The sequence below is a fragment of the Dipteris shenzhenensis genome, chromosome 23 (genome assembly GCF_047967505.1).
Source record: "Dipteris shenzhenensis isolate YYH24624 ecotype China chromosome 23, Dip_SZ_1.0, whole genome shotgun sequence".
Taxonomy (NCBI): domain Eukaryota; kingdom Viridiplantae; phylum Streptophyta; class Polypodiopsida; order Gleicheniales; family Dipteridaceae; genus Dipteris; species Dipteris shenzhenensis.
The window spans coordinates 12911125-12929385 of NC_141618.1; the positions used below are offsets into that span (position 1 = coordinate 12911125).

The window sequence follows — 18261 nt, forward strand, 5'->3', positions numbered from 1 at the left end:
GTTAGCTACAATGATGGGCGTAGGAATCCTGTCTTCCCCTCTCTTCTCTTATTCCCTCTTCTTCCCCTCTTTTCCTCTTTTCTTCCCTCTTTCTCCCCTCTTTCATTCATATGCATAAGCATAAGCATATGCTTTCTCTCTTTTTCTCTTATGCATATGTTTTTCCTTCTCTTATGCTTATGCTCTTTTCCCCTCTTCTTTTTCCTCTCTTTCAATCTCTTTTCCCATCATCCTTCTCTTCTTTTCCCCTCTCTTTTTTCCTCTCTTTTTCTCTTCTTTTCATAAGCATATGCATTTGCCTATGCTTATGCTTATGTTGGCATATGCTTTTCCTTATCTTATGCTTATGCTCTTTTCCCCTCTTCTTTTTCCTCTCTTTCAATCTCTTTTCCTCCTCTTCTTTTTCCCCTCTTCCTTCTCTTCTTTTCCCCTCTCTTTTTTCCTCTCTTTTTCTCTTCTTTTCATAAGCATATGCATTTGCCTATGTTTATGCTTATGCATGAGCACATGCTCATATGCTCATAAACATAGGCAAATGCATATGCTTATATGCTCATGTATAAGCATAAGCATATGCTTTCTCTTTGTTTCTCTTATGCATATGCTTTTCCTTCTCTTATGCTTATGCTCTTTTCCCCTCTTTTTTTTCCCCTCTTTCAATTTCTTTTCCCCTCTTCCTTCTCTTCTTTTCCCCTCTCTTTTTCCCTCTCTTTTCTTCTTTTCATCTCTCTTTTTTCCTCTCTTTTCTTCTTTTCATCTCTTTTTTCCTTCTCTTTTCCCCTCTCTCTTTCTCTTTTTTCCTCTCTTTTTCTCTTCTTTTCATAAGCATATGCATTTGCCTATGCTTATACTTATGCATGAGCATATGCTCAATCTCTTTTCCCCTCTTCCTTCTCTTCTTTTCCCCTATCTTTTTTCCTCTCTTTTCTTCTTTTCATCTCTCTTTTTTCCTCTCTTTTCTTATTTTCATCTCTTTTTTCCTTCTCTTTTCCCCTCTCTCTTTCTCTTTTTTCCTCTCTTTTTCTCTTCTTTTTATAAGCATATGCATTTGCCTATGCTTATGCATGAGCATATGCTCATATGCTCATGCATAAGCATAAGTATAAGCATATGCTTTCTCTCTCTTATTTTCTCTCTTTCATCCTCTTTTCTCTCTTTTCATAAGCATATGCATTTGCCTATGCTTATGCTTATTTCCTTCTCCTTAGCCATATTCGGTTCTTTTTTCACATGCTCCTTAGCCGTATTTGGTTCTTTTTTTTTTCAAACAGATTCTAAATGGAACAACCATGCCCTCACCCACGGGTGTCCTCCCTAAAGCCCAACCCAGTTTCCCACGTCGCAAGGATTATAGACATAGCTTCTCTGCTAGCTCATGTAAAAGAGAAGATTGCACAAGAGAGGGACTGGGTCAAGTACAATGTGGAGGTACGTGTGCTTGGGTGGGATCCAAGCCGAAGGGTAGTGGAGCAAGGCAACTAAGGAATGCACGACAACCTACGGGATCTGCAATTACATAATCGTTGAAGATCATGAGACCACATATTAGAAGAAGTGGAGGATGAGGTCCCCAATGACCCGCCTAGCAGCTTGGAGAAGGAAAGTACCTTGAACAGTAATGCAGAGCAATAGACCTCCTCCACCATTTTGGTAATTTTGGAGAATGTCTTTTTTGGAGACAAATTTTGCTTAAGCATACTTTTGTAGACATATATTTTTTATGTACATACTTTTGGCGATATTTTTTATATATGAAAATCTTCTTGGATTCCACTTGTCTTTCATAAATATTTGTCATTTCAAAACTGGCTTTTCATAATTGTCTTAAGTAAATCATTGTCCTTTCATATTTATCCTTTATGCGTTGATGTCATTTCATAATTTTCACAAGTTATTAATTGCCTTTTCATAATTTCTTGAGTTTGAATTTCATAATTGTCTTAAGTAATTAATTGCCTTTCTGCTTCTTACCCGCTCTTTTTTTTTGTTTTTTGTTTTTTATCTTCGTGTTTGTGTCTACATTTGTCCAATCCCCCCAAATTAGGCTTTCATTGGAAAGGGGAAGGCTAAACCCAACTGGGTAGACAAAGCTAACTAGAAGTTTTTCAAGAAGGAGTACAGGGACCATCCCGAAAAGTTTGAGGGTCAGAGGAGGGTTTCAAGGAGATGGCTGGACTCCGTAGGTACTTTGCGCTTTGGTGCAGGCAGACGGTTGGCATTCGAGGCAACCGTGGTAAGTCTACTTCTTCTCATTTAATTTATTGTTCTATTTGTTTTATTACATATCACATGCACTTTATCTAACTTTCATAAATTGGGCCCATAGCAAGCTACGATGGGTCACCTTTCCACAGACACAGAGGCGAGATGCACATTTCACATAGGAAAAAAGCCGTGGTTTATTGAGATGGAGGCCATGGGAGCGACGATGGATTGGGCTGAGGTAGCTGCTCGCACGGTATAAGTGTACTTCTACTTGTAATCTCACTTTTTAAATTGTTTTATTCTTTAAGTTCCAATCTAATTTCCAATTAATATGGTTTCACTCTTAGAGTGTAAGCTTGAACATCCCATCAGTGGAGGTGAGCAGTGATGATGAGGGATTAGGCTTACACGGCTTTGACAAGGGCCAAGGATCAGGCATAGCTCACGAGGGCTAGGGATCAGACGTAGCTCACGAGGGCCAAGGATCAGGCCAGCACGACCACGACGCGGACAAGGACAAGGATGATGATTCGGATGAGCAGCAGCAGTAGTAGTTTGTATATACTTTGGCATGTATATGCTTCTAACTCTCAATCTCTTCCTTGTGCAAGATTAGGGTATGTGTGTGTTGGCTCGTTTAAGCGATTTTGTATCACCCTTTTCGAAAGGGTAATTTTGTAACAAACAATATTGTATATCTTTGGCATGTATATGCTTCTGTCGCTCGCCTCATTTGAGCGATTTTGTATCACCCCTTTCACAAGGAAAATTTTGTAATAAACAACATTCTTTTGTAATAACTATAAAAAAAACATTAGTGGGGCAAAACAAGGCTTGTTGTGGCCTTGTTTAGCCCCACTAATGTTTTTTTTAAGCTTTTGTTAATCGTTGCTATATAGCGACCTTTACCAGTGTCGCTATATAGCAATGTTTACCAGTGTCACTATATAGCGATACTTCTATAGCGACCGTTCTTTTTCGATGCTAATAGCGATGTAAATACCGATCTTTGTACCCGTTTTTAAAAAAAAACTTTTTAGTGTAAAAAAGGTCGGTATTTCTGTCGAAAAATGGCCTATGCCTTGTAGTGATACCAAATGTTGAAAAACAATGGTGAACACACAAAGAAACAAACTATATTCCTAGGAGTGTGTGTTAGCTAGAGGGGGAAAGTACCCCAAGGGTAGGTTCACACCACACTACTCATAATCTAATAGTTTCAACCCAAACTACTTTCTATGTGTCTTCTTTGAGTCTTGATTATGTTATAATAGAGCATACATGTCAACAATACAATCGATATATACATTGATATTTGTTGAGTATACCAACATGAATTTTGAAATTAATACTTTTCAATAATAAGACTAGCAATTGTACTAATAAATTCTTTGATGATGTCATTTTTTGACAATCTACATCTTTTTTCTTACGATGTCTTGTTTTAGTGCAAAAAAATGCATTGAACCCCACATAGAGTGACACAAGGTTTTAAATCTTGCTTATTGCTTCAAAAATCATAGGCTTTCTAGATTGCAAAAAAATATTGAGAAAGGACCCACAAACATGTATGCCCCAACAAATGAGGACACCAAGTCATGTTAGTAGTATTTACAAGACATGGATGAAGGGCTTCTTCAAAATAAATGTAGACTCACTACTAAATAATGATATTATTAATAAGTTATTAATCTATGATAAAAAATTTCAAAGGGATAAATTTATGGCTTATACAAGGACCTCGTGAGCACTACCAAGAAGCCTTATAATTCCCCATATGAGCATTTTATTAAAACGCAGAAGAATGAATTCAACAATGTGAAGTTACCCAAGCAACAAAAATTTTGTGTGTATGCAACTTGTGTAGATTTGAAAGCCTACATCAAGTGACCTGAATGAATTGCCATCTTGGGTTACGAAGGTTTTGATCAAGGAGAATAAAAGAATGACCAACATTGAGGTGCACTAGTACTTCACAAAGTCCAATAATGCTTTAACAAATTTATAATCCAAAGATGGTGGTATTAGTGAACAAAAGATGTAGAGGCAAGAGTCCAGCTCTTCAAAGAAAATGCCACAAGTTGAAGCTTTGATATTGAAGGATGCTAACATTTTGTTTGGACGTTGGAAGATGTTCACAGTTTACTACATACCTTTGAGTTGACCAAATTTGGAAATTTATCTAAAAAAAGCAAGATATCATTTCCCAAAGTCTACCCACTTGTTTGCAAGGCCTTGCACAAAGGAAAGTGGTAGAAGACACCATTTGAGGGAGTCACAAGACATTATTTGTAGAAGAAGATTTTGGTAGTATAGATTGGGCATGGAAGAGGAGGCTGAATAAACCACAGAAAGCACGAGAAGCAAGGATGTTGAGGGTGTCAATTAAATTGGCTCTTTAGACAAGGAGGTAGATTTCGACTTGACAATGAACTTGTGGGTTGATGATGTCCTAAATTAGAGCATTTTCGTGAAATTGATTTTACAAGCTTTTTTTAACTATGGATTTTTAGTCTTTTCATGACAATCTTTAGTGATGTACATCATGTCAGGCTTTTAATGCAACTTTGGAACTCCTTTGGAATTGTCATATGTACAACATGATCTACCTAAATTTCTCATAGGCTTGCTACACAAAAAATTACACATTTTTTGACATTGCTTTTCTAGAACTCCTTTGGAATTGTCATATGTACAACATGATCTATCTAAATTTCTCATAGGCTTGCTACACAAAAAATTACGCATTTTCTGATATTGCTTTTCTTTTGGCAAATTTTTAGGAATCTATTGAGAAGGTTCCATTTAATTGCCATTTTGATGTTAATGTTACTATTCCAAATGTAACATTATTAAAGAAGAATGTAGTCCTTTATATTCCACTCTCTTCCAACAACTTCTTTGTTGTATTGTAGTGAAGGCTCAAAGATATGTCAAAATAATGGTATAATGTTTTAATCAAGCTAGCTTAGAAGACAAAGGCAATGGCTAATTTCGAGCTTTAGTATTTATAAAGTTTAAACTCACATGGGCATTGAAAAGGCTCTTCTCATGCATGAATTTGCAAGTCTCTCTACCTAACCTTGAACTCTTAGTCTATAGTGTACACTCCACTAGACTATCTTTGTTTCCAAATTTTGCCTTTTAGTAAGTAATCTTGATTTTAGTGATATTTGTGCTTGCACAATGGCATTTTGTGCTTGCACAAAGGGCAACTTATCAAGCAATTCTATAGAGTCATGAATATAGTTGAATATCTTCTCCAAAGTTGGATAGAGTCATGAATATAGTTGAATATCTTCTCCAAAGTTGGAAGTATAGAGTAGACACTAATTTCTCTTTGTAGGGGGATAATTTCTAGTTATGCATGAAGCATCATAAGCATATTGGTTATTTGCCATTTGCGTGATGATTGGATTGATTTGGGAAAGGTGAGACAAGGACGTGGGGGATGGAGTCTAATGTGGCAAAAATGGATGGGATGGAAGAGGGGTGTAGGCTCCTTTAAGAAAGGCCTATTAAAGAGAGGGGTTGGGTTTGGGTGCTTTTTCAAGTGGGCGAAGAGAGCAGATAAAGAGGGAGAGGTGTAAAGATGTAGAACTGAAATAAGATATGCTATTAGCTATGTGATAAAGACAGTGTGTAAAGATGTAGAACTAAGATATGCTATTTAGCTATGTGATAACATGAGGAAAGGAAAGGAAGAAAGGAGGTGTGATATATAAGCCAAAGGGGTAAAAGATTGAAGGAGAAAGAGGCTTTAAATTAAAGATAGATGTGCCGACTGTTCTTGGGCGATACCTTTCTTGAGCTGAGAGAGAAAGTCAGCCACATAAGCAAATATGCAATTTCTGTAGTTTCATAAGCAAATATGCAATTTCTGTAGTTTATGGTTCTTAAATCGGTAATCGCAAGTCTCTTTTGCATAAACATGGAGAGAGAGAGAGAGAAAGAATTTGCAATGTAGAAAGTAACAATGATCAGCCTGATCATATATAATATTTACAGAGACAAGGGAAGGGATTGAATCACATTACAGAAATTATAGACCTTGTTGCTTTTGAACAGAAAACACTAACTTGCAAGTCATCAAACACAGAGACACGCAGAACAAGAAAGAGGGATTGAGTTAATTTGATCAGAAAATAAGGTGCGGATCTGAAACCCAAAACGGTAATCTGCAGTGACAATCACACTAGTAGTCTCTTATACAATACTCACAGAGGAGAGGAAGATTGGAAGACATATGGTAATCTGCAACGACAACAAAGTTTTTAGCCACCCTAAACCCTAAGCCCTACTCTTTCACGACACGACGACGTTGCGTACAAAACAGCAGCACGCAGGATGATGCTTGCCTTGTGATTTGCGCACCTGCACCTCTCCATCGTACGCCCAGCAGCTTGCAACTGCAGCTTTTGCGTATAAATCATTCAGAGCTCATCGATCCTTCGTCGTTGCTGGATCCTATCTTCTTCATCTCTTGGAGCTGCATGCGATTGCTTAATATCGTTGGTTTTGCATTTGTATTTCCCGCGGCATTGCTGTATGTCATCCAGTTGAGATGCGCGAAGCAGTGTACCCTGCAATAAATTTTGCAAAACCAACTGCGCTGGAGTAAAATTCAGTTTTGCTTATCATCTCTGCTGCATGTAATTGCTTAATTTTATCACGAACCGTTGGCTTTGCGTTGTAAAGATGCTTGAAGCATTGCACACCCTGCAATAGATTTCTGCAACAACAATATATCCGCTGGAGCTGTAGAATTGAGATGCTCCATCTTTTTTGCTTGCTCAGCTGTCGATCAGGAGCTAGCTGCCGCAGCGCCTCACTCTCCCGCTGCTGTGTCTGTTTGTTGTCTGATGCATACCTTACGTTTTCGCCGCACCATCTGAGCATCCCAGCTACAAACCTTATGATCTGTTCATTCTGCCCCAACCGTGAGATCATTGCAGCTACTTACGTGACCGGTCATTGAGAATTTTTATGTCCAACAATACCGCCACGTGCTCAGCTGAGATCAGTAACATCAGTTGTTCGCTCCGACAATCTTCATTCGTTTTTCGATAATCCTGATCAGTTGCAGTTGCCTGTGAATGTTTTTCCATACACGAGATCGCAAGTTTTCGCAACGTCTATTGCAATATTACCAGAATCGCTAGCTCTTATCTCGTCTCCTCGATTCTCTCTACCAGCAAAATGCAGATCTTACCTATCATTCCTCTAGTTCTTCTCTTATCTGCTACTGTTGCGACGTCCTGGTACGAAATACCGCGCTCCCGGCGCCCTCATCACGGCTACTACAGCAATCAGCGGCCACAGGGCCTCACTCACCTTTTCTACCTTGACTCTTGTCCCCGCGCTTATGATATCGTCAGACAGCGTATCCAGTACTACATAAACCAAGACCCCAGCCAAGCAGCGGGGATCCTCCGCATTTTCTTTCACGACTGCTTTGTGCAGGTCTCTCTCTTTCTCTCTCTGTCTCTCTCTCTCACACACACACAGACATACAGTTGGAAGGCTTATAAATGTTTAACGAATGCAAAACATGCCGATCTACTCCCACATGAAGCGCTGCTTTCTTTGATTGCATCCATAGCTAATGAGTCAGCTAGAAATCCGGTCTTTGAATGATGCAAAGTCATGACTCTTTTATAGTTTTTTGTTTGACAATCGTGAGACGAAAGTCAACTTGAGATTTTGTTTTTGTCTTCTATCCCCAAGAGTCAAGACAACAGCATGAGCTTCAAAATTCTCCCTATTTAATTAGAATCTAACAGCTTCATGTTCTTCATACAGGGATGCGATGCTTCACTCCTCCTTGAAAGGCCCGTTTCGGAGCAGACAGCTCCTCCCAATTTCAACTCGCTTCGAAGCGTGTCGTTTCGGATAATAGATGAGATCAAAGCCTCTCTTGAGGTGATTTGTCCGGGAATAGTGTCTTGTGCAGACACTCTCGCACTAGCAGCCAGAGACGCGGTCTTCCTGGTATCGTATGCTAGCAAGCGTGTTTAGAAAAGAATGATTTGTTGCCATTCAAAAAGCAGGGCGGTAATCAATTTTATGTCTAATTCATTCCTCTGTAGGCTAATGCAACCTCCACCATACTAACTGGTTCCGCTCACTGTATCAGGTTGGCGGTCCATGGATTCCGATGCGTACAGGCCGCCGAGACAGACGTTTCTCCGCCAGCAATCAAACGGTTATTACGAATCTTCCAACCCCCTTGGATAGCTTCTCTGCATTGCAGAGGCACTTCAGTTCCAAAGGCTTGAGTGTGACGGACCTCGTAGCGCTATCCGGTACTAATTAGACATATAGTTTACGTCCGTGATACCGAGATGCTTCTCCCATTTATTTGTCTGTATAAAGAGACAAAATGGACAAGAATAGCTTAGATGTGGAAGCTATCCTGAATCCCTACCCTTTGATCTGTTTCTGCAGGTGGCCACACCATCGGGCAAACCCATTGCCAAATCGTGGATTTGCAGCTCACTCCGACCGTTTCGCCCGACCTTGACCCCTCATTCGCGGTCAATCTTTCGATGATGTGTCTTCCAAAGACGCCAAGAGCTCAGTTAACCGTCCACATGGACGCACTCTCTCCCAACCGCTTCGACAACGGCTATTTCAAGGACGTGCTCGAGAAGAGAGCGGTCTTTCATTCGGACGCTGCGCTCTTGGAAAACGCGGAGGCCAAGTACCTGGTGGAGGTTTTCGCAAGCAACGAAGCAGCCTTCTTCAAGCAATTTACCGTCTCGATGATGCGGATGAGCCAGTTGGGCGTTCTGACAGAAGGTGCGGGAGAAGTCAGAAAGATCTGCGCCATTCCCAACTGACTGACGGATCGGTTCAAGACAGATCTCCTCCATTACTAACGTCAGATTTCTGCAGAAGGTCGCTCCCTCATTCAGAAAGACCCTTGAGATTTTTGCACAATATGAGATGCATCATTCCGTAGTAGCAAATGGATCACCATAAATCTTGACGCTTTGTTCATAATCATTTGGAGATGTGTGTGTGCACAGAAGGTGAAGAGGTGCGGCAGAATTGTAGTTGTAGACTATTCCCAAGTTCTAAGTGAACAGTAATCTTGATATCTGCAGAAGAAGGTGAACCTGAGCCCAATTCAGCCATGGCAATCTCTATAATCTTGTTCCGAGTTTCTGCAGTTTTACATTACAATCCTTATGGATATTCAATACAGCATGCCTATGCCTTAATAGATTCAAGCCTGTTACATTCCTAAATCATGAGAATGTTTTCATTGAGAATTGTGGAGCCTCATCAACTATGCAAACTTGGAATTTGCAAGTTTTGTCGAGTAGGGAGACATACTCATATATAATGCCTTGTGCCTCTTAACGTCCAAGCATGACACATGCCAAATGTTTGTCCTAGCATGGTGAGAATTCTCTTTAATTTATAACATTGGATTTGCAATTGTACGATGCATTTTACATGTAAGTTTCAAATGTATAAATTTTCTTATGCCTCCAAAACGTCCTACATGCTCAATTATAGGACATCTCAAAATCCGATCAATGCATTGCACATGAGTTTCAAATAAGTATACTACATCTCAAATCTTGTCCTAGCATCATCAAAGTCCTCTTTTATAGCCTTCTTAATATTCTTTTACATATAAGGCACATAAGTTTCAGCACATGAGTTTCAATAATTTAGAATTTGATACCTCTAAAAGCCCCAAGTACACAAGCATAGTATATATCATGAAAATTTACAAGCTTTATGGTTCCTTCTAAGTTAGAAAAGGGCAACATGTATTTTAATACTATTTTCACCTATGTCTAGCTCTCTCACACCCATATGAAATATGAATAATTTATAGTGGACATGATAGGCTTCACAAACATATTATAATCTCTTTTCAAAAAAATGATAATATCTTCTCAAAAGTTTTCTTTTTTTTAAAAGAAAAAGGGATATATATATATTATAAAAAATGGGAGGGTCAATCCCAGACCTCAAGACCCTGTATAAAATTTGGTCGAAAAGGGGGGACACACCCTTGACCTACGGTGCATGCAGCTCTAACGTACACTGAGGTTGGCTTCAACTACATATAGAGCTGTGCTTACCATTGGTTCGTTAAAGGCCATGATCGTTGCAAAGTCTTTGAGAAGGCCCTTCACTTTCCTCAAGATAACTATCTCCCAGTGGCTTATGCTAAGAGTCTACCAAAAGACTATGTTGTTCCACGTTTCCCAGATTGCCATCAGACCAACCGCGTGGATATACGGCCATGTTATTAGCGAGCGTGGACAAGAGCTTGGAGATATCTCCTAGGAGAACTCTGCGCCAGTTGGATCCGAGGTAGAACTTGGCCATCAGGCCTGACTTTCGCACTGCCAATTCCATTTTGGACCACATCTGTCTTACGGTCAAGCAACTCCATAGGGTGTGAGGGATCTGAGCCAGTTTAGGGGGGGCCATTGGCCGTACAGATGAGAAATGTCTTCGCCAGTTGCACTTGGATCCTGACGTGATGCAAAAGCATTCCATAGCTTACATCAGGTAGTAGTGGACACTTTGTTCGTCTTCGATTGTGATTGCCATAGTGTCGTCTACAAACAACTGAGCGGCTAGAATGGAGCCTAAGGGGAGCATCAGGCCTTTGATCCCGTCGGAGGTGCCACCTTATTTAAGAAGGTGGATTAGCAGTATTGTGCTGAGGGCAAATAGTAGGGGGTGAGCGAGCATCCTTGGTGCACAGATCTCTTGAGATCGTAGCGACCCACTACCCTGCCATTCAGACAAAGGATTGTTGAGGCATTGCCAAAGAGTGGTTTGACCATACTTATGAAGCCATGCCCAAATCCCAGCTTCTCAAGAACTGCAGGGAGGTAGTCCCATCAGATCCAATCATAGGCCTTCTCGAGGTCGATGTTGAAGAAGAGGGCAGGTTGGCTCGAATTGCTCGCATAATCAATGGTGAGTGTGACATTCAGGATGTTCTAAAAATTGTCCATGTTTTTTACAAAGCCGTTTTGCTCCCGATCCACGATCAAAGTGCATAGGTTCCTGATCTGCAAGGCTATGGCTTTGGCCATTATCTTATAGGATACATTAAGCATGGTGATGGGGCACCGATCCCCCACCTTGACTCTATTTGGCATCTTCGGGAAGAGCTTGACCAGGCCTGCATTGACATCCTCCAAGAGAGACCCTATGTTGACTGCATGGTTCATCATCTGTGTGAGCTCATCCCCTAGCACTGGCCAAAAGTGTTGATAGAATTTGATCGTGAGCCCATCTAGGCCCGGGGCCCAGTCCTTCTCCATGGCATCTAAGGCTTCTTTAAGCTCTTGAGTCATGAAGGGGCATGATATTACTACTCTCTGGTACTCTGAGATTCTTGGTTCAAGGCCATTAAATGCCTGCTCGAGGTTTTCTAACCACTCCTCATACTCAACTTCTTCTTCACCCACGATCGCACTTAGATGTTGTCGAAAAATCTCTGCCACAAGCCAGTATTGCATGATAATTTTGCCTTGTTGTCCTCTACTCTGTCGATCTGATCCCTTGCTTGTTTGCGCTTACATGGTTTGAAGAATACCTTGGATGGGTAGTCCCCCATTTCGAGCCAGAGCTATTTGCATTTGAGTCTCACGAGCTGTCACTACAAGGCACTATATAAGCGTCGCTATATAGCGATGCTAATAAACATCGCTATATAGTGACACTGGTAAACGTTGCTATATAGCGACACTGGTAAATGTCGCTATATAGTGATAATTAACAGAACTTAAAAAAAAAACATTAGTGGGGCTAAACAGGGCTGCAGCAAGCCCTATTTTACCCCACTAATGTCTTTTTTTAGTAATTATAAAAAAAAGTTTTTTATTACAAAATTTTCCTTACGAAAAGGGTGATACAAAATTGCTCAAATGAACCGATCGAGCAACAGAAGCATATACATGTCGAAGATATACAAGATTGTTTGTTACAAAATTACCCTTTCGAAAAGGGTGATACAAAATCGCTCAAATGAGCCGATATACAAAAGGATATACATGGCGAAGTATATGCAAACTACTACTACTACTCATTCGAATCATCATCCTCCTCCTCGTCCTCGTCTTGTTGGCCTGATCCTTGGCCCTCGTGAGCTGCGTCTGATCCTTGGACCTCGTCATCACTCACCCTGGGACGCTCGAGCTTTGACTCTAAGAGTGAAAACATATTAATTGGAAATTAGATTAAAACTTAAAGAATAAAATAATTTAAAAAATGAGATTACAAGTAGGAGTAGACTTATACCGTGCAAGCAGCCACCTCAGCCTAATCAACCGTTGCTTCCATTGCCTCCTGCTCAATAAACCATGGCTTTGTTCCTACGTGAAATGCATGTCGCGTCTCTGTATCTGTAGGAAGGTGACCCATCGTAGCTTGCTATGGACCCAATTTACAAGAGTTAGATAAAGTGCATGTAATATGTAGTAAAACAAATAGAACAATACATTAAATGAGAAGAAGTAGACTTACCATGGCTGCCTCGAATGCCAACCGTCTGCCTGCACCAAAGTGCGAAGTACCTATGGCATCTAGCCGTCTCCTTGGCGCAGCCCTCCTCTAACCCTCGAACATTTCGGGATGGTCCCTATTTTGCTTCTTGAAAAACTTGCAATTAGCTTTATCTGTCCAGTTGGGTTTAGCCCTCCCCTTTCCGATGGAAGTACGCAAGGTTGATCTACGATGCTTCAAGACCAAACCCATGCGCTCTCGCATGTAATTCTCATTGAACTCGCAATTTGGGGGGTTAGGGTATTTTTCTTTCCATTCATTGATGACCGCCTACTTCTTTTGGTCATCTTGATACTGCCAATCAGTAGCAATGCCACTCTTGAAGTGGTGGCTCATCAACCGCCTCATGGTGGCCATCATTGCTCTACTCTTTTTATCTTTTATTATCTCTCCAGTAGCCGTGATTTAATAGGACAAGTCCTTGACTGGGTAAGGAGGACTCATGGTAGTGGTAAAGTTAAAGAGAGTGGTGTTTATGTGAGCGCTTCTAGAGGGAGGAGTAGTAGTGGGAGTAGGAGAGGGCAAGGGACCTGACTAGTACTAGGTTTCGGGACCAAGCGGAGACCTATAGGGATGTGAGTGTGCTGACTCATCTACATCTCTCGAGTCAGCACAACATAAGCGACCCCTCCTACTCTTCCTTCCCTTACGATGGGCATGCCCAGGTGATGACCCCTCAGTCGAAGGGGCACGAGGGGACGGCTGGGCAGTAGGTCCAACCATTAGTGTAGGAGGGAATTGCTAAGGTCCTCTGGGATAGCAAAGAGAAGAATCTCGCAGCCTCCTCATCAGTCATTTGTGCTACAAACTCGTCGAGACTCTCTACAAAGGCATGGGCTGCTAGCAAAGGAGCTCCTCGAGGGGTAGTCGTAGTGCTACATCCAAGAGGAGTCGGGCCAGGTGGTGTTGCAAGGGTAGGCTCCTAAGGTGTCGCCTAAGGGGAAGGGAATCAAAGTCCTCTAGAGAATAGAGATCATAATGTCTCCTCCTACGAGGGTTTTCATACTCGTCGGACGTGCGACGTGATCTCATGTTTTACGTAAACACAAACACAAAAAAAAAAAAAAAAAAACAAGAGAATACATTAAGAAAGCATATGCTTATGCTTATGCATAAGCATATGAGCATATTCTCATGCATAAGCATAAGCGTAGGCATAGACATAGGCATATGCTTATGAAAAGAAGAGAAAAAGAGAGGAAAAAAGAAGAGAAAGAAAGGAGAAGGATATGCATAGGCATAGGCATATGCTTATGAAAAGAACAGAAAAAGAGAGGAAAAAAGAAGAGAAAGAAAGGAGAAGGATATGCATAGGCATAGGCATATGCTTATGAAAAGAAGAGAAAACGTGAGGAAAAAAGAAGAGAAGGAAAGGAGAAGGAGAAGGACATGCATAGGCATAGGCATAAGAAAAGGAGACATATGCTCATGCATAAGTATAAGCATATGCTTTCTTTCTATATCTCTTATGCTTATGCTCTTTTTTCCTCTTCCTTCTCTTATGCTTATGCTTATGCATGAGCATATGAGCATAAAAGAAAAAGAAAGAAAGCTTAAGCATAGGCAAATACATATGCTTATGAAAAGAGATCGAAAGAGGGGAAAGAGGGGGAGAAAAGAGAGAGGAAAAGAGGAGAAGGAGGCATATGCTCATGCATAAGCATAAGCATAAGAGAAGGAAGAGGGAAAAAGAGCATAAGCATAAGAGAAAATGAAGGAAAGGATGTGCTTATTCTTATGCATGAGCATATGAGCATAAAAGAAAAAGAGAGAAAGCTCAAGCATAGGCAAATACATATGCTTATGAAAAGAGATCGAAAGAGGGGAAAGAGGGAGAGAAAGAGAGAGGAAAAGAGGAGAAGGAGACATATGCTCATGCATAAGCATAAGCATAAGAGAAGGAAGAGGGAAAAAGAGCATAAGCATAAGAGAAAAGGAAGGAAAGGATATGCTTATTCTTATGCATATGCATGAGCATATGAGCATAAAAGAAAAAGAGAGAAAGCTTAAGCATAGGCAAATACATATGCTTATGAAAAGAGATCGAAAGAGGGGAAAGAGGGGGAGAAAGAGAGAGGAAAAGAGAAAAAGAGGAGAAGGAGACATATGCTCATGCATAAGCATAAGCATAAGAGAAGGAAGAGGGAAAAAAAGCATAAGCATAAGAGAAAAGGAAAGAAAGGATATGCTTATTCTTATGCATGAGCATATGAGCATAAACGAAAAAGAGAGAAAGCTTAAGCATAGGCAAATACATATGCTTATGAAAAGACATTGAGAGAGGGGGAAAGAGAGGGGGAAAGAGAGAGGAAAAGAGATTGAAAGAGGGGATGAAAGAGGAAAAAAGAGCATAAACATAAGAGAAGGAAGAGGGGAAAAGAGATTGAAAGAGGGCAAAAAGAAGAGAAGGAAAGGAGAGAGAGGGGAAAAAGAGATTGAAAGAGGGGATAAAGAAGAGGGAAAAAGAAGACAAGGAAGAGAGGAAGAGAGGGAAAGAAGAGGGAATAGGGGAAGAGAGGGTTCCTACACCCATCATTGTAGCAAGCGCTTCAAATAACAAAAATAACAAAAAAAAGAGGAAGGACTTTCTTACCTAGAATAGTCCCGCTCGGTGTTTTGTGGACTGGCCCTACAAAAGAGAGGAAACATACCATTTTTCAAATAATTAGTTAGAGGAAGGAGGAGTTTAGAGAAGCAACTTCTCAAAGGGATTGGATTGAGGAGACAAGCATAAGCCTACAAACAAGGAGAAAGAGGAGGAAAAGAAATACCAAAAAGAGAAGAGGTGAGTCTTCTTTCTTTCACAAAATCTCGTTTTTTGTCTTTAACCCTTGAAAATCAAGCATGAAAACTAGCACATAGCCTTAGCAATACACGGAGAAACATGCTTCAACACTCACAAAATGAAATCTCACAAAAAACGAACCTACATTGCTTAAAGAGACTCACCTTCTTGAAAAACTTCTTTTCTCACAAGCAAAGAGGGAGAAGGGTGGAGAGGGAGCACAAGTGGTAAGGAGTGCAGAATAGAGAGAAGGAAAGCGAGGTCATCGAATATAAGGTGGGAGGAGAGATTTTTGCTTTTCCCGCAATAGAGATGCTAAAGAAAGTGTCGCAGTGTGGGGTTTCGGGTTTAAGTCCCTAGCATCGCTCTATAGCGACGCTGGTCAGTCACTATATAGCGACGCTTATATCCAAAAAGCGTCGCTATATAGCAACGGAACAGAGCAAAAAGTCGCTATATAGCGACAGTTCAGGGCACTTATTGTAAGAAAAGAGAAAAGAAGCTCATGGGTGGCTATTTTTTGGATCTTAATAGATTTCCTTGCAACTCATGTTGTGATTTGGGAAGTGTGCAGATGGAAGGGATGAGTGGAAGCTTGTTAGATGATGCGCTAACGCTCGAGAGCACAGAGTGGCTTATGGAGAGGTTGTATTGTCATTGCACTCATTGCAAGCGAGAAGTACGACATCAATGCCATATTATCATGCGCCACTTGCGGATGTATGGGGAGGAGCCCGAACCAGTACCCACCATTGGTGTGGTGATGGATTATCGGTAAGTCAATGCTATTTGAGTTCGTGGTTAATATTGGATACCATTATGACATGAAACCTTGAGACAAGATCTTATATTTACACAAAATCTTGAAATAAGATGAGGAGGGTGACGAGGGTGCGCATATAGCTTCACACTTTGAGCAAGACTATAGTCTCCCAGACGATGATGATGATATGGTGGACATGATGGATTCTATTTTTAGGGGCACTACATCACATGTACACGTGATGTCTGAGTCTGAGGTTAAAATGCAAGAGTTACAATCAACACAGTTGTACGAGGGTGCTAGGATGTCTAAACTATGTGCTTGTCTCAGAATCTTGAATCTGCAAACAAAGTATGGGTGGTCGAATACAAGTGTCTCGGCCTTAATGAGGTTAGCTCCTGCATTAATTTGACTCATTATTTGGATATTGTTTATTTTGAGAATCATCATTATTCGAAGCCTTTGTATCCCCACTTTATGTATGTTGTAAGTTTCTAAGCTTGCTTAATATCTTACAAGGATTCTAAGCTATAAGATTAGTGTACCGAATCATCATTATTTGAAGCCTATGTATGTTTGAATTGTGATAGGTTGCTCCAAAAGATGTTGCCTGCACCAAATACCATGCCCGCATCAAGAGATGAAGCGAAGAAGATGCTAACAACGGTGGGTATGGATTATGATACCATCCATGCTTGCCGTAATGATTGTATTCTCTTTCATCGTGAGCATGGAGATTTGGCTAGTTGTCCGAAGTGTGAAGAACAATGATATAGAGATGACTTGCAGGGTGAGCAGATACCAGTAAAGGTCTTGAGACACTCTCCCATCATTACAAGAATATAGCACATGTTTTAATGCAAATCCATAGCAGAGTTGATGACATGGCATGCATCTCATCGGTCCACTGATGACACATTGAGGATTCCCATAGATTGTGCAGCTTGGAAGCACATAGACAATCAGTGGCCAGACTTTGCGAGGGAGCCACGCAACTTACATCTTGGGCTCGCAATGGACGGAGTGAATCCTTTTGGGTTACGCTCGATATCTTGGTCGACATGGCCCATAGTCTTGGTGAATTACAATATCCCACCATGGCTAACAATAAAGAAGGGACGCCTCATGCTTGCACTACTTGTGCCAAGGAAATACAAGGCCAAAAATATGGACATGTACATGGCACCTTTGATAGAGGAGTTACAGATCTTATGGAGAGGAGTGCGGGTCTTTGATATTTCCAGAGCTCCTAGACATACCAATGATATTTTTGTCGGGGGTATCTTGATGTGGACCATGCATGATTACCCAAGATATGGAGAGTGCGTAGGTACTTGGTTGTGTCTTTACATGTATAATATAGGATTATGCTTTTACATATGACTCTCTTTTGCACGCATGTCTTATACTAATACATTCATGCATGCGTGCAGAACTTATTACAAGTGGGTACCATGCTTGTCCCGTTTGTAGACCGGGTTTGAAATCGTCTGCATGATACTCCAAACATATGAGGAAAAATTTTTATGGTCATGATCGATACCTTCTGTTGGACCATCTCGCGCGTGGAGATCAGCGTGATCCACCACCATCATATTTGAAGGCAAGTGACTAGATTCAAGCTTAGAGGGCGAATGGAGAGGAACCTCCTCCTGGTATGAAGAGGCTATCGATCTTTCAGGAGCTTCCTTATTGGGGTCAGTTACAAATCACTCATCTCTTGGATCCCACGCATATCTTCAAGAATGTGGGGGCTACTATTTAGGCACACTTGGTTGGTTCCAAAGACTTGAGAGGAGTGCGAGAAGACTTGCGTGCTATGAATAGGATGTCTTGTTTGTGGCCCCAAGTGCATGCTTTGGGAAAAGTTATCCTCCTAAAAGCAACATGGATCCTCTCTACTAGAGAGGAGGCAGCGGTCAAGGTAGACATTGCCTCTTTTCAAACACCCACAGGG

The 18261-nt window shown here is 41.0% G+C and overlaps 1 protein-coding gene across 1 annotated transcript; it reads left to right on the forward strand.

The window, feature by feature from the left end:
• The first annotated feature begins 6708 nt into the window (after window positions 1-6708).
• LOC147887005 (peroxidase P7-like) lies at window positions 6709-9528 on the forward strand. Its single transcript, XM_087394938.1, has 4 exons — window positions 6709-7668; window positions 8008-8196; window positions 8342-8510; window positions 8653-9528. The coding sequence occupies exons 1-4, from the start codon at window positions 7405-7407 to the stop codon at window positions 9045-9047; spliced, it is 1017 nt and encodes a 338-aa protein (XP_087251064.1). The 5' UTR covers window positions 6709-7404; the 3' UTR covers window positions 9048-9528.
• The last annotated feature ends 8733 nt before the right edge of the window (window positions 9529-18261 follow it).